Genomic DNA, 17,728 nt, shown 5'->3' on the forward strand with positions numbered 1-17,728 from the left:
GAACGAAAATATGGGCGGCGAAAGTCCTAGGGCGGGTGGGAGTGGTGATGGATGGGTCCAACAAATACTGATCTTCAGCCAGGAGAACAGTGTTTGTCCCGTGAGACTATGAAGCCACAGTCTGTTATTTAATCGTAAACCCAATCACGTGCTTTTGTTGCCTAAATGTAACCGCGTGCGTTTGTTGTTGAGGGAAAAAAGCATAAATTTGCGGTGCTGAACCCATGTAATGCATTTATTAGGGCTGTCAGGGGAAGCTTGCCCAGGGCACCAAATGTGCCTGCTCCGGCACTGCTACAAGACACTTACAGAGGCCTTGTACATCTCTTTGCAAACAAACTCATATTTATTTATTTTTGGTTTATATCTAGTAATGCAATAAAATCTCACATCAGTTATGCAAGTGTGTGACTCGGAGTGCCAGACACAACAGGAGTGTGCCAGATGCTTTCCAGAGGCAAAGAGACCACGGGGGTCCAGGTGGGGCTTGGTGGTATATCCCCCTTTGGCTAGAGTGACATCTCTCATCCAGTTAAATGTGCGCAGGTGACAAGCTGCAGCATGGGAGTCACCCCTCAAACTCCCCAGAGCCCCCTCCCCACCACACACCCCTCTACACGCTGCTCAGTCATGAGCTGTGATGGTGTGGTCATTATTTTTTACGTGGTGTTTTATTCTTCATGCTTTGATAGGTCTTGTAGGATAAAGAGGCTGAGGCGCTCTCCATGGTCCTGACGCGTGCAGGGTGCTGTCCAGGGTCCTGAACTGATGGCATTTAGGGATGATGGCAAACTTCAGATTTTTTTTAATGCTATTTCAGTAACTTGTATTTATCTTTCTGGTCATCTCTCTGATCAGAAATAAGATTTGTGTTCCTGCATGCCCTTGTGGTGGGGTCAGCCTCGCGCTCACGGCCGGAAGCCTTTGCTTAAGTGGACACAAAGCAAAAACGATCCCTTTCTGACATATCGGATAGACGTTTAAGGACGTGCTGTAATCGATTGGCGTTCGCACGTGCAGTGTTGCTCTCCTGATTCACTCTCCTAGTGAGGTGAGTGAATTCTCCCGGTCACCCTTAAATCATATGTATGATCATTTCCCATTCACTGAGGCGGCTATTTCTGGAGTCAATCAATTAGGTCACATAATAGATTAAAGGAATCTTGTCCTATGATGCTGTGGGCTGCAGCCTTTCCTCTCCTCTCCTCTTCTCCGGGGCTCAACGGAACGTGGCACCAGTATTTTTTTCTCACACTGTAGTTGTGAGTGACTCATGGCATTCATTGAATATGAGACCACTCTTTGTCATCACTCTCCGGTGACCAGAAAACACAACCTTTACAATTAAAGATGGAAATACAGTCGGTTTTCAGACTGAAACTGCGTCCTTGGAGATTTCAGTCTCAGATTTTTGTAAAAGACCGCAGTTCTTATTATCTCTCGACACTGTCCATCCACGTTGTCTGTGTTCTCGCTGTGTTATGTCATTGGAAATGTTTGTTGTGCCTGGGCTTTAGCGCATGCAGGTCGCACCTTGAACAGGCACCAGTGTTTTGGTGGAGCCATTAAGCCTCAGGAGAGGAGAGGAGATAAGAGGAGAGGCGAGGAGAAAGGAGGAGAGGAGAGGAAGGGAAGAAGATCCTCGACTCGGTTTCGGGGGAGGGAGGGAGGGAGGGAGGAGAGAGCTCTCTTCGTCCATTAATTTCCAAATGTCTGTTGCTAAGAATAGCCTCCCCCCTCCACCTTCCCTAACAAACACACGCAGACTCGCGCGCGCCCACTCTGACGAGCATGGACTCTTACTCACGCGCCCGTGCGCGCGCAGTCATTGTCAGCTGGGTTGCAGCTGTATCTTTGCACAAGCTGCATGATGCCAACACCCCGCCTCTCCGACACACACACACGCGCGCATCTGGCTATAATAAGGATACTTATTAGGTCTTTATGAAATACACACTTATACAGAGGTGAAAGGAAATGAGAAACACTGTCACACAGTTGCCGGTGTCACCTCATCCTTTACGCCACCAGGCTCTTTTACGCATTATTTGAAATTGATTTGGAGTTAGGCGGCTCGAGAGGTCCAGTCCAACTGGGCAGGGCTACAGCCCGAAGCACCTTAAAATAAACAGGCGATAGTCGATACCTCCGTCCGTGACACAGGCTACGTCTGGAAGTTGGACGAGCTGCGTGCGTCATGTGCTGCGGCTGCAGAACCGATCAGCCTCTCATTATAGTTCACACAAACTGAAAGACACCGATTTCGCGCGCGGTGCGAGTGATTTAATTTATAGGCAGAGACCGGCCTGAATTCCAAAGAAACAGCCGGTCCCCTCCCTTTCATTTTTTTTTGGTCTCCATCCATTCACCGATCCATCTATCCATCCGTCCGTCCGTCTGTCCCTCTCCTCCTCCCCTTGGGGCCGCTGGACGAAGAGAGAGGAGGCCGTGAGGAACGCTCTACCCTACTCCAATGAGAGAGAGAGAAAGGACGCTCTGCCAGGACATTCGGGCTTATCAGTGCGGACGAAGGTAGACTTTTCGGGGCGGGGATGGTGAGGGACTTTCTCGGCACTGCTGCACCTCGACCAGCCAAACCAAGATCATGAGAGGGTGTAAGACGGCGGAGAAGCGGCCGTCATACCCTTGTCTTTGACGACGCCGTCCGTGTGTCCCTTTCTCAGCTTCTGGATGGCCGCGCAGGTGACGGGAGAGAAGATGACGGTTGCAACGAGGGAGGATGTTATTGAATTCGTTTGAGAGAGAAAAATATATTTCATCTTCAGCGCTCGACAACAATGACACCGACATTTCAAAGGAAAACGGTATTTTTCTTTCTCCTTTCTACTCGAGATTGTGCACTCTGAAATAAGACGCATTAATAACAAATGTCACAATTTTCCTCTCAAGGCTTGTCAGAGCGCACTGGTAAAACAACTGTAAGGTGGCGGGAGCCACATTATTGCCACACACTGTGCCAAACATTGCGGATGTTTCTAAATAAATAAATAATAGTAGCTTTTCCCTTTTCAATGCCTTTTAAGTCTTCGGAAACGCGACCGTTTCCAAAATGCCAAGTTGAACGTCACTGACGGCCGTAGCTATAGGCTGTTCATTATTTTCAGATTCATTTTTCGACAATCTGATTTATTGAGGCCTGTGTGATGTTAGAGGCGGTTTGATTGCCATTACATGCTGTCATGGGAGTAAAGAAATAAATCGTCCAGAAAAGGTGCAGGAGGCTGTGGTGCGCTCTGATACAGGCATGAACCATGGAGAACATGAAACATTCATGTTAACTCGCTACAATCTCCCCATGATTTCATGTTGGGGGCGAATCCTGCTTTATACGGACATAAGAACCGACTAAGACTGAGACACCCCACAGCACTACCCTACAGTGCAACCAGTCAGCCAGCCGACCACACATTTAATTTCCTCACACCCACAATTGGCCGTTGGCAGAGACGCACAGAGAAGGAGACAGTACATGGGCGTCCTCGTCTGCTAAAACCAGCATAGAACTGCTCGCCGGTTGCAGGTGTTCACCATAAGCTTACAAGACAACCCGTTGTGCATATGAGACGTTCTGATCCAGATGGGATGTAATGTTGTGTGGCTGCACAGCTGAGCATTGGTCTCCTTCTCCGCTGCTTCGTGAAGATTGGCTTTCGGTGTCCAGAGAATGGCGCGGTTCGGAGATGAGGTACCGGCCAGGTATGGCGGAGGGCCCGGCGGAGGGGGCCCGGGCGGCCGCGGTGGTAGCAGGCAAGGAGGACCCCATGGACACGGTCATGGTCACGGCCACGGCCACGGGCACGGGCACGGCCACGGGCATGGCCACGGTCCACCTGGAGGGCCCGGGGGCCAGAGAATGTACAAGCAGTCTATGGCGCAGAGAGCCCGGACTATGGCCCTCTATAACCCCATCCCCGTGCGCCAGAACTGCTTCACTGTCAACCGCTCGCTGTTCATTTTCAGTGAGGATAACTTCGTCAGAAAATACGCCAAAAAGATCACCGAATGGCCATATCCTTTACCTGCCACTGTACAGTGAGTAAGAGCTGCTACTGTAGGCCCTGTGTAAGGACCAGGTAATGTGCAGACATGTCTGATTGAATGTTTCACATGTTTTCTTATGCCATGAGTTCAGTCATGAAGAGTTGCAAGCAAGTGCATCAGCCTCATGTAGGTAGGAGGTAGGCTACAGGAGGTGACAGAGGGAATGCTGGACATGTAATTTATAGTTAATTAAGAGGAGGGGGACATGAACCACCAGCGGCCCCTTTTATGAGGCTGTTGATCACCATCAATCACATTTGTTAGTAATTTCGTGTCACAGTCACACAGTCACAAGGGGCCAGCTTGATATAGTGTGTGTGTGTGTGTGTGTGTGGTGGTGGTGGTGGTGGTAGTGGTTTGGGGGGGGGGGGGGGGGGGGGGGGGTCTAGGGGGCGCTGCTGGTTGCTGATGTCAGCATGTGCAGTATAGGCCCAGCGCCTGACGCGGGTATAGAGAGGAGGGAGAGAGAGGGGGAGGGGAGTAGAGGAGGAAAGGTGGGAGAGACCTAGAGAGAGATGAAAATAAGCAGCTACAATTTTTTGTGTGTGTATGCGTGTGTGTACCCTTGCAATGATGCACATACAAGCTCCCATATCAGCATGGTGCAGGTGTCTTTCTAGATATGGTGTGTGTGTGTGTGTGTGTGTGAGTGAGAGAGGGAAGGTATGTAAGTGTGAGTAGTAGGCTATTAACTTGTGCATTGACATAACATTTAATTTTTTCCCCATTTTGAGCCTCCTCTTAATCACACAAGCTGCAGGTGTCACTGAATGAATATGCCACCATTTCAAACTCTGTGTGTGTGTGTGTGTGTGTGTGTGCATGTACTACAATCACTAAGTGTGACAGTGTTAAATTCCCAGCAATTCCCTGCATTTTTCATCTTTCATGAAACCAGCACGTATTGCACCATTCGGCAGGGCTGAAGAAACAGCAAGTGATTTCAGTATTTTCATTTGCAGGATTTTGTGTATACGTCCGTGTGAATGCGCGCAAATGTGGAAGTAAGTTTCTGTGTGAGTGTTAATGACAAGAGGGGAAATTGGAGTAATGATTGTATTGATCCATCCTGATGCCTGAGCCGTGACATAACTACACACACTAATTGGGCTGCTCTGGTGAAATGCAGGAGCTACTTATAGTGCCTCTGAATCATGTCTATTCACCGTCTAAATGACAGATGTGTGTGTTAGGGAGAGAGAGAGCGCGTGTGCGCAGGAAATCTGATTTGATTTCCAAAATATCATACAGCGATTTAAGAACTCGAAGACTTCCATGCAGTCTTGAAGTAGTACATTTATTTTGAGTGAAGCTAGTCATTTGTGCGTTTTCAAAGGGCAGATTTCTTACTGTTGAACACAAAAACCTTTTGGAATGAGGGTGTCAGTTTGGTTATTAGTCAGGAAGTGTTCATGCTTTGGTATATAAACACTAGTCATAGTGTTTCCATTTTAATAAAAATGCTGACTGCTTGTGTTTACATAAGAAGACAAAAAGAAATGTTAAACTTACTGATGGCTTAGAGACAAAGAATCGTTGAGCTGATTTCAACTTTGACTGTACAGGTCACAAAATGGAGAAAGGCTAACGGTAATGGGAAGAAAAAAGGGGCCAATGGTAGAGGGGTGATTTGATCCAAAGCATCCAACATGTTAGGCAGTGCACAGGAAACTCAAGTTTTCCTTTTACCTGTCTTTGAAATACTTTTTAAAGTGACTAAAGGTGGACCTCGTAAGGTCAAAGTTCAAATTACTTTTCTGTGAGTAGCAGTTGCGACACACCTTACAGAAGACATTTTGACAGGAGGAAAAGCAAATGCACAATTATAAAATTAACAACAGCTGAATTCTATTTGACTGCTTGAGTTTCAGGGCCTTGGTAATGTGCGTGCTGGCTCACTGTCACACTGTCATGGCAAACTGCAACACACGAAGAAAACAGAGCCATTGTTATTGTTATTAGTAACACCTGTGCTTTTCCTACTATGACAAGTAGTCTGCTGTGAGAAAAGGCCTACGCCTCACCGTGAACACTGTCATAGTGTGCTGCAGTGATCAGCTGACTCTGAATTTAGCATCCTCCTAGTTCCTTCGTCAAAAAGCCAATTGGACTTTTCCATTGGCTTTTGGATTGTTGCAGTAAATAAAACAAAAGTTTATGATACTTTGATTTCTGAAGCCAAAATGCAATTGGCACAAGTAAAAAGCTAACGTTAGGCTATAAATGAGCTACACCAGGGTTGCATGACTTCAACGTTGCCACCTCAAGGAAGCTATAAAGCCGTGTTTGATCTGTAGTCTCATTTAGCCGCTTGCAACCGCCCTTTTGAAGACACACAAAAGCTTCAAATTTACGAGTGGGATATTTACTCATGTGCTTTGATCGACTTTTTCGTAGATCCAAACGTGAAAATCTTTGAAGCTTGTGTTAACCACATATCATATTTGAGGCATCTCGCCAAAAAGTCATCTAAAAAACCCCACTGACTTCGACACAAGGAAATCGGACGTGCATAAATGCTAACTCATTTCCAGGTTTCAGGACTCATTCCTGTAGCACTCTGTATAGCTGATCCCACATAGCTTTAGACATCTTTAAGTATGCAATATATCATTTTTTTCCCCATTCCAGACAACATTAATCCATCATTTCCCCATCAGTATATTTGGCAGCATGGGACATGTCCATAGCCGTATGATGATGATCATCATCATCATCATGATGTGCAGGAAACAAACAGCGGTGAAAGAATAGCAGTGTACTAATGTAAATGGGTTTGTGTGGACAATAATTTTAGAGAGTGCTCTTCTGATTTAGTGAGGCTGGTTGGTTTCTTGGAACTTCATGGTTGGTTTCTGATGCTCTCAAAAGCAGCTGTTGGGGAGGCTTTCATATATTTTTTTTCTGAATTTGCCGTAATGTATCTATTTGGGATATCTGTCTTTCAGGTGCACAGTCCCAACACCAACGTAGTAGAGGTGTTTTATCCAATAACACAAACACTAGTGCGACCTAATGTAATCCAACACAGTAGCTCTGCAATAACTCCTACCTTTGTGAAGCTTATAATGTTCAATATTTACTGAGACTGTGTCAGGGTGTTGATTCAATATATCTGTAATTTCTGAAGCCGTGCGTTGCGGTGGTGGTGTTTATTGGATTGTAATAAATTGTGAGGTGTGGCTATTACAGCATTTTATCCCCCTCCCCAGGGAACACATTCACTGTCCATCCTCTGTATGACGTGTGTTGTGGGCGATCTTGAGTACGTTTAAGATACAGCTGATGTTATTGGTTCATGTTTAATTGTCCTTTGAATGAATTAGGTCCTGCTAAATTACTTAATGTGCTAAAGCTTGAGCCAGTCGAGGTCGTCCTCGGTGTGCAAAACAGTGGTGTGGTGACAATACCCATATCAATCATGAGGGCATCTCAGTTAACTCCAGGCCCCTCTGCACCTCTGTGGACACTGTGGTGTCAAGGTGTCAAGTGTCTCAGCTGATGTACTTTCACACATTTGTAGAACGTTCAGACCCAAATAACTACCATTTAATTGATACTGTATAAAGGGACAGTAGGCTTTCATTGATTATTATTGGCAAAATGAATCACTGTCACAATCTAAGTCATTTATCACTCATTCCTGAAGACTGGGACAAAACCTTACTTTTTTTTTTTTTTTAACTCTTCAATTAGGCTGGGAAAATATATTTTAAAAGATCAGTCTATTAAATGTTGTAATGGGCCAAACTCACAGTGATTTAATTTCTTCACTAGCATACATAATGGATGTCAGAGGTTAGATGTGATGGAGTTGACGTCTTATGGTGTTTACAAAAAGTTATATATTTCTTATTTTAACAGCAGTTGTAGTGAGTTGTGAAGAGTTCTCCTAATGCTGATAAAAATACATATTTTTTACACCATAATTCTTATTTAGTTTTTAAATTGAATGACACAATTCACAGGGGTCACAGTGACACAGGGGTCTTTAGGATATAGCTAACCCCTATTTTGCCTGATTAAATTAAGTGTTTGCAGAAATCTGATGGAGTTGACAAAAGTGTGGGACACATCTTTAAAGGGCCCATATTTCAATAGACAATATATTTTAAAACAAAGATATTTACAGCTGTATACATTTACACCAATGATATCTGTCCATGCTGTTGGTTTTAGATTTTGAAAGCTTTTTACACATTTTTAGTTGTTTTAGTTAATTGCAAATTGCTTTGAAATTGGTGTTTTTCAGGCACAAAGCAAGTTTAGAGGTTAGATAAATTACAGAAAAAATATAGCAGGTTAAAATATATAAATCACATTTAATTCATTTACATAAATCCTTTAAAAAATAATGTTTCACCCCAGAAACAGATTTAGTGTGTTGATAAGTAACAATTATCAACAAACAGTATTTTTTTTTTTTTTTTTTTTTTCTTGATTTGTCCTAATTCTCAAGAATGGGTGTTATCTATTTTAACATACTGGGTGTTATCTATTTTAACATACTGTGCTCTGGATATACCATGTGTCATATAGCTGTTGTATCTTTCCCATTGCACTTTGTTAAAACCCATACAGTACAACATTACCAGCAAATAATCCTCAGTGGCACCCAGTAGTTTCAGTTAAGATATCCTCAAAAAGAGGCTCTCTGTCTGAATCTTACCACAACTGGTCCACATTTGCAATCCCCCCCACCAGCGATAGTATAGCCATAAATAAAAGATGTGCACTTTACATTTTGTTATTTTGGAAGAAATGAATATCAGGTTCATCCAGGCAAACACTGCATTAATGAACCCAAAATAAGATAAGGAGCAAAATAAGACTTGTTAAACAACCCTGATTTTAAGTAGCATAAAAGTAAATGTTACTGCAAAACACAGTGAAGAAAAGTGCTCAGAAACACTGGTGATACAGTTCATTACAATATAAAGCAGGACTGTGATTCATTCATTAGAACCTGCAGCCAGCAGAAGTGTCACCAGATGCATGTTGAGTCAGCTGACTGATGTTTCACTGAACAGAGACTAAAGCACCTTTTTGATTCACCAGATGTGTGAGCCTTAGTGGATTCACCACTCAGCAGAATTATGACCCACGACTTTATTTAGTTGTGAACCGACTCTGGGCCCATGGGAGTACCATATAAATAACTATTCTCTCTCACATCCACATTTAGATACAGTAGACAGATATTTGGTTGTTTGATTAGAATTAGCATTACAGAGTTCAGGTCTGTTGCTGTGCCTTTTTTTTTTAAATGGAGCAAGTGGTGGGCAAATAATGCCTTGTGATGTACAGTTAATACCAGCATTTATGTTTCACACTGAGTGCAATTGATTAACATGCTGAAGCTTAGATACACTAAGCATAGTGTTCAGATACAATTCCATCTCAGATTAGTGCATGTAGTCAACCTACTATGCAGGTACTTCTACATTTAACACCATGCAAAAAAAAAAAAAAAAAAATTACATTTGAAACATTTTCCTTTCAATATCTTTGTTGTGACAGAGGTGGAAAGCGTTTATTTTCTGAAATGACATAAAAAAATTGATTGATTAACTATTCAGTTTTTTCAGTCCTAACTACTGACAAATATATTTATCCTAATGATTTATTATGTATATATATTTGGTAATTTACGGTAACTCTCTTGCGTTCCTTCGTTCTTCACGTCAGTGCGTGCGTGAATGCAGCGCGTGACCCCCTCACCTGCTAACGTTACCTAGCAACGCACCCCATGAAATACCTACTCCAGCCCTTTTCTTTCCTTAAAAGAAAAACTTGGTCGGACTCTTGTGTACTTGTGCCTGAAATCTGAAGAAAAATAAAATGCGCATCAACATCATAAACTACTACACTGGCATCACCACAAACGTCATGAATAATTTACCATGGCGACGCGTTTACTAGACGTTAGCAGCTACCTAGCAGCTAACGTTAGCATCTAGGAGCTAGGCTATTTCCAAAGGCTAACTTCGCCCTGTCAAGTGAGGAAAAGTGGTTTTATGTACAAGAATATGTGCACATACCTGTCTTGAAAATGGCGAACTCCAGAAGGAAGACGTTGACGCTGGACCTGAGGTAATTAATTGTTAAAACAGCACTCAGCTTGCATTTGACTAAAAAAAATCCTCAACATTGGACACTAGCTAAAATGTCTCCCATCTTTACTGTTGCAGGTATGGAACATTTCGGGAGGCCTATGTCAAATAGAAATTCTTTTTAAATGTCATTGCTAGTAAAAACGAATTGCCTGTACTTACATTCCCGTAGGCTACAAGTAAAATCCACACTTTCTGGCCACTTAATTAGGTACACCTGTTCAACTGCTCATTAACGTAAGCTAATCAGCCAATCACGTGGCAGCAACACAATGCATGTAGGCATGTAGACATGGTCAAGACGACCTGGTGAGGTACAAACTGAGCATCAGAATGGAGAAACAAAGGTGATTTAAGTGACTTTGAACGTGGCATGGTTGTTTGTGACAAGTGTGCAGCAGCTGCATAATCCCATGGTGCCATTATGGACCAAAATCTCTGAGGAATGTTTCCAGCACCTTGTTGAATCTATGCCACAAAGAATTAAGGCAGTTCTGAAGGGAAAAGGGGTCCAACCTGGTAATAACAAGATGTACCCAATAACGTGGGCAGTGAGTGTATAAGGCTATTAAATCTGACTTTGGTCAATATCAAATCACATTGGAATTGTATTACATTGAATTGCATTGGATGGTGGACCATAGATAGCCTACGTAGCAAACCATCTGAGATGAAGACATTCACGCCTCAGAATTATTGCACAGGGCATGGACTCTATTACAGCGCAGTGGTTCTCAACCAAGGGTCCATAGATCCCCAGGAGTCCTTGAAGGTGTTCCAGGAGGCCCCCAGAAAAGTGACTATAGAAGTGAGCCCAATGTGAGGAAGTGTAATAAGAGTGACTATTCTGATAGATTACACTTTCTCCACGGTTATCTCCTCAACTGTAGATGACGACTAGGGCTGCCCCCTAATGGTCTATCAGATGTTAGCTGACCAGAAAGGTCATTAGTTGACAAGATTTCATTGGTTGCTTAGTTGCAGAAAAAAAGTGAAAATCTATTAGGAGCTACACCTTTTCAAAATAAATCAAAACCTATATGACTGGAGCACGTGCAAATTTATCTTGAAAGGACAGACACAGGAAGTGGCTACGCCCAGCAGTCAGACAGGAGTCACGTTACAAACCAATCACAGCCGACAGATATCTTTCCCTTCTTCTGTAAATATTCAGTCTGATAATTACAGAGAAGTTGATCATGTTAGTGCAGGGCTACCCAGAGCTTTACATCTGTCCCACAGACGACAGGCCTACACACTTATAAACAGCGCCTGGAAGAAGATCAGGTCTGCACTCAGGATTTCAGTTAAACAGGCTATACGATGCTCGTTAAGGTTACTTAGCAACCTCTAACGCCAAGCACTCGACCTCACAGTTTCCATGTGTACAGCCCCCAATTTCCAGGGCTGGTATCTGCGGTTATTCAACAGGCTAGTTAATAACATGTCGGGCAGGAAATCCAAAGTGTGGGATCATTTTCAGAAGGTGAAGGACGAACCCAAGGTGATATGTAAACTCATCTTCATTGGTCGACTACAAACATGACGTATCATCTGAAACATGGAAGTAGCTACATGCCCATTAGCCCACAGCGTCATTAACAGGCGGCTCGCTCAGTGTGTGACGTGCACTTGTAGATAAAATATAGGCCTATATTAATGAAGGTTCATTAGTACGGTTTTGTATTTCTCTGTAATGTAGCACAGTGTTAACAGTGTTACTGATACTATTCTTTGTCACACCTTCAACTCAAACCATTGTGTTGCCCCGCCCAAAATATATCATTCAATAATTAAATTAATATTGTAAACATGCGGGCGACCAGACAACTAGGAAAATTCTTAGTTGGGGGCAGCCCTACTGACGACTATATAATTCTGGTCTTGATCATATCTAACATGGAAAAAGGTTGAGAGCAGATGTTACAGTGTACAGTGTATAAATTGTGACTGTGCTACTGAATGTGCACTGAGGTAACATCTCATGTTACATGCTGGGGGAAAGTTGAAACTAAACGGGTCATCCTATAAGGCCATAAAAATGAAATCCCCACTGGCTGTCCCTGTGACCTTTGACACTAAATGCCTGTTTGACCTTGTAGGATCCATATTAGGAGTTAATGACCAGGCAACCCTTTAAATGTATTTTCGTGTTGTTTGTTTCTGTGTAGATAATATTAATCATAATGTGCACATCTGCAGAACACTGATTTTACCACCCGCAAGCATTTAAACACACAAACAAACACACACATACACACATACTACACAACCACCATATGGTGTTGCTTGCGTCATCAGAGTACACTTAAGTGCGTTTTCCTGTGCTGGTGTAAAAGGAGAGGAAGTCAATATATGTTCATGCTATCTATAGTGTCAAGCTCAATATGAAACCTAACACAGGTAATGTGTTTTATAAATTAGCCACCCTCTCATAGTTAGAAGATATTAAGCTAGAAGATTTGCTTAGATTATTATATGGACGACATAACTAATATAATTAGCATGTTAGGTTTTGCTTTCTGTAGATGGCAAGAGTTTTGTGTTTGTGTGTGCTTGTGAGTGAGTAGCCGTGCCTTAATTTCAGATCCATATCTGATCCTATATGACCCAGAATCAATGACAGATCAAATGACCATTCAGGACAAGGTTTAATCTCTCGGCTCAGCTGTTTCACTGAAGAGTCAACCTCCTTCCTCTTTGTGGTTAAAAAAAAATACAGCATTTCATAAAACATATGTTTGGCACGCTGGTCTCGGGATCATAGATTTGATTCCATGTGTTACAGTTGGTTGTGTTCTTGCAGATATGCCTTTGCGTTAACCACATACACACGGTGTCACCTAACCACTGGATGGTAACTCTACACCAACGCCACTATTACTAGTGCTAATAATGTACATGAAGATGTGTCAGTCAATCATAAAGGATTTTAAGTATTGTAGTGTAAGTAAATTGTGATCGACTGACCTTTCCTACAGTTGCTAACAGGTGCTGGTTGATGTAACGCTTGTTGTTTGTGCTACTTCCTGATTGTGTCAACACATTGCCAACGGGAGCACACTAATGTTTTTCAGGTCTGAGTCGGTAGCAGTTGTTTTTTCCTCATGTGTAGTGTACCTGACCCCCACTTCAGAGAAGAGTCAGGTCGCTCACTTCCTTTGCAACAGTGCAGCAGGGTGTATATAAGTGATTAGGAGAGACAGACAGGGAGACAGTGAGACACACCCAGGAACACAGAGGGACAGACAGAGAGAGAGAGAGAGAGAGAGAGAGAGAGAGAGAGCGAGAGAGGGAGAGGGACCTGGGTGTTTTTGGGTGAATGTGGAGAGTCAGTGATCTACGTTCACTGCAGAATCTAAATTATTTATTGGCCTTTCTCCAGCTTGCAACTGTCAGCTGATAACTACACAGACTTCGCATCAGCTTAGTTTTTGTGTGTGTGTGTGTGTGTGTGTGTGTAGGATTTGTGTGTTTGAATGCATATGTGCTTATTCATTAGTTTACAAGTCTATCATCGTCTGTTGGGCAGTCACTCTTATGCTGCCAATTTTTTTCTGTCTCCTTTCATTTGGAGAACATACGCAAACACATACACACATGCACTCTTACAGGACACACTGCCGCTCATAGGGGTCCCCCCCACCTCTCTCCTCAATCTGGTTACTTCCACAAGTCTTCATCTTTCCCATCAGGCCAGCCTAAAAATAACAGGGGCCACGTGAAACAAGCACTTTTCAGTCACGATACAGTGCCCCCGTCCTTCAACCCTCTTTCCCTTTACAATATCCAGGTGACATAGAGACCTGATTATTAGAAAGGTTTACAGCATTATCTTGGAGCATATGTGTTCGTGTCTCGATGTTGCCCCAAAGACTGGGCAATATATAATATATTGATTCGATTTTGGATATCGTAAATGTTGTCTTTTCCTGGTTTTAAAGGCTGCATTACAGTAACGTGATGTGATTTTCTGAACTTCTGTGATTGTTCTAGCTGCTCTATTATTTGAATTTACCCACTTAGTCATTATATCACATTACTGCGTATTATTGATAAGGCTGACACCTGAAAGTCGGAGAGTTGGAGACCCCTCAATCGAGTCAGATTGCTTAAAGTTGAGCGGCCATTTTTCATATATTTATTTATTTTTTTGCCAGTCAGTTTGCAATGCAGTGTACTTCTGGGTAAGATTTGGTCCGTGGATTTAGCTGCAGAGTGAGCGCTCTTGACTTGAACAATACTTCTGCTTAGAAGTTGTGAATGTACAGCTCACAGCACCTTAATACAATAGAGTCTCTGGCTTTTTTTTAGATCTAGTGTTGGCAAAAACATGTTGTCGCCCATTTCTGATACATTGCTGCAGGTCCTCCCTTCTCTCCCCCTCCACATTTGTCTCTCACTATCATTAAACCAGGAAAAATGCTAAAAATATATACCAATTATTTTTTCCCCACATTGCCCAGCACTAGTTGCCACACTGTTAACAGAGGTTTAAAACAAAGCTAATATATGTTTTTGTCTTTCAGATATGTGGGTAAGGGGTTAATTGCAGTAATTGAAGGGTCGTTCTTTGTGGGATAAAATGAGCTTTCCCAAAGCACAGACGGACAGGACAGACAAGAGTCAGAGAGACATGGGGTAAAAAGCTGTTCCAGACTGGCTCTAATATGCGGCTGGAGCAGAGAGACAGAATGGTTAGATGGACCATGGAGTGACAGATATATAAAAAAAAAAAGGAGGGGGCAGTAAGACAGCGACATTATAGAGAGGGGTAGACTAATGAGAAACTATGGAGAGAGAGAGAAAGAGAGAGAAGCAAACTGCCTGTCTGCATATAAATCATTTAACAAAAAAGCGGTGGAGAGTCAAACACTCAGGGTTGGCTGGCTACACTGCAGCCACAGCACACACACAAACTTGTCTTTGTCACTTAGACAGACATGGCATTGACTGATATGTATTTTTTGGACTTACCCTACCACAGCAGCTACATGCCTAACTTCAATCATAACTTCAATCATAACTCTAATCTGTCCTAAAAACCAAAGACTGTTTTTCTGTCTCCGAATGGGAGGCCAGTTCCCGTAATGTGACTGAACAGATTTTCGTCTAGGGAGCTACACACACACACACACACACACACACAGTGAGTGTTACAGTGAGTTTCTGCTAATGCCAGCCCCCACCTCCCCAACACAAACACACACTTTTTACCTCTGTCCTTTCCCCCTCTCCCCCCCTCTCATTTCTCTATCCCCCTCTTTTCCCTCTCCCTTTGACTGATAGGAAATGAAGCTTGGTCATCTCCTCTCACGTTTCACTACCTGTACTTTTTGTCTTTCGCTCAGAGCCGATCCATCATTCTTCCTTTTTCTTCCCTCTCCCCTCCCTGCCTGCCACTGCTGCTCCACTCGCTCCCCTCTGCCGCATCTCGTCCTCCCTCTAATTGGCTTCTTCTGCCTTCCGCAATGCTAATTCTTTAAAGCATTTGTTTGAAGTTTTGGGGGATACTTTGCGGAACATCCTGACAGCTGCAAGTCTTGTTTAGTTTAGTTTGCTTGTAATTGTTGGCGGTAAGAAGTGTGTCTGTCTGCGTATGTGTTATGTTTCCTGTGTGTGTGTGTGTGTGTGTGTGTGTTGGTGTAGGTGTGTGTGTATGTGCCCTCTGGGCTCAATCTGCCTACCTCATACCTTTGACTGTCTGGTAATAAATGTGTGAATTGATCTGTATCCTGACTCCCTACGGGCAGACTCGGCACTGGGGTTTGCATGAGCACACACACACACACACACACATGCACGCACAGGTGCACACTCACAGAGGTAGAAACAAAACTGAGCTTATAAAAAAGCCTAATCTATTTAGATGGGGATTTTTTTGTGCTTTTTTTCCCCACGTGGACAGCACATTTTATTTTTCATATTACGTGCTGTATATATTTTTCATCTGTAGGGTTGTCTCCTGGAAAAAAATCGGATTATTTTGTCAGTATTTTTAAAATATAGACCTAAATATTTACCTTGTCTGGGTGTGTGCATGTGCGTGTGTTTTACTGAAATATATCTATCTGTCCTCCCACCGTGTTCTTACATAGATGTGGAGGAACACTCGAGGTCATTCGAGGTAGTGAGGAATCTACATTTCCTTCTCTCTGATTCTGTTTCTCTTTGTCTCTGTTTCCCTGTCTGTCTCTGACTTCCCGTTGACAAGTGAATTGATATTTTATTCACATTCTCAAAATTGCACAGTGGGTATTTTGGACAACTGGCAAGCAGACAGTCTGGAAGACAATCATACATCCACATAGCACTTTTATTCCATTGGCTTAACCTGTTTAATGGCTAACATGTTGCCAAATGAATAAATGTAAGAAGACATAGAGAGAAACTAGAAGTGCTGAGGAAGAATGGTTCACCAACAGCAACTGAAAACAACGAGCTGTACCGTTTTCAGATTGTAAATTGATCCTCGAAAATCTGATGAATGCATCGCGCTGGCTGTTTTGTGATATACTGCAGATGGGTGCCCTTGTAACATATATGGCAATTGAGAAATGGAAGCAAAATCAATATGGAAACATGCTGCTGTGTAAGGCATAAATCACAATAGAAATATTGGTATCACAACAGCTGCTGTTCGCATACTTATAGTACAGAAGACCTGACAAGCATTGTAACGGTGCCAGGAATCACCTTTGTTTGTTTTTAATGGTTGAATTATATGTAAGACGTTTTAGTAAAAACTTATGTTTACTTCTTGATATGCTGGCAACAGATCTAGTGTGCATCTGTTCATGTTTACTGTACACACACTGAGTAGAAGATCATATCTGTCTCTTTTCATTTTTCTTTGTTTCTCTGTCTCCGTCCTTTCCCTCTGCTTTTCTCCTTCCCCTTTCTCTTAGCTGTGCATTCTGGCTCTGTTGAATAATTCAGTCTCAGTTGCTGGCTAGTTTGGACGTGTGTGTGTGTGTGTCTTTGCGAATGCATATGTCTGTGTGTGTAAGAGAAAGGGGGGGTGCAGTGACGTGGGGCAGCACTATTTTTGGGATTCGGATACGTGGAGAGAGAGAAAAATAAAGAGAGAGGGAGAGAGTCTGTGATGGATCGATTTTTTTTCATGCCCGTGTTCTTTAGTCACGTGCTGCGGCTGTTACTAGACAAACCCTGCTGGAAACCTGCGCTCTACCTGCAGGGCGTGCTGGCACACACTCACACACGCACACACACATACACACACTTACACTTTGGCAGGGAAAAACAGGCGAGCGCACACGGTTAAATCAGCGAGCACCGTTGGGCATACAAACGCACGTTCATACTAACACACCTGCACCGCCTTCCTGAACATACAGCTCATGTAAAAGAGAATGTCACATGCTACCGTGATACTCTACACACAGGCCACAGCACACACACACACACACACACATGCAAACACACCACCGTCAGCATCTTGTACAAAGTGACAACTCGGCTATATGTGGGTGGTGAGGGAGAGGCAGTGGCAGGGGTGAGATAGAGACACAACATATGCCATATGGAATAAA

At 43.1% G+C, this 17,728-nt stretch overlaps 1 protein-coding gene across 25 annotated transcripts in view; it reads left to right on the top strand.

Moving 5' to 3' along the window:
- Positions 1-1,919: 1,919 nt before the first annotated feature.
- cacna1aa (calcium channel, voltage-dependent, P/Q type, alpha 1A subunit, a) overlaps positions 1,920-17,728 on the top strand; it is a 103,089-nt gene continuing 87,280 nt past the window's right edge. For 12 of the 25 annotated variants that reach the window (XM_078161516.1, XM_078161517.1, XM_078161534.1 and 9 more), the window contains exon 1: positions 1,924-4,028. In XM_078161516.1, the coding sequence (XP_078017642.1) occupies positions 3,686-4,028 (343 nt within the window). In that variant the 5' untranslated portion in view covers positions 1,924-3,685. Of the gene's footprint in view, positions 4,029-17,728 lie in introns of all 25 variants that reach the window. The other 13 variants (XM_078161524.1, XM_078161535.1, XM_078161518.1 and 10 more) reach the window with 3 other exon arrangements.

Source organism: Epinephelus lanceolatus, chromosome 18, assembly GCF_041903045.1.
Source record: "Epinephelus lanceolatus isolate andai-2023 chromosome 18, ASM4190304v1, whole genome shotgun sequence".
Classification (NCBI taxonomy): Eukaryota; Metazoa; Chordata; class Actinopteri; order Perciformes; family Serranidae; genus Epinephelus; species Epinephelus lanceolatus.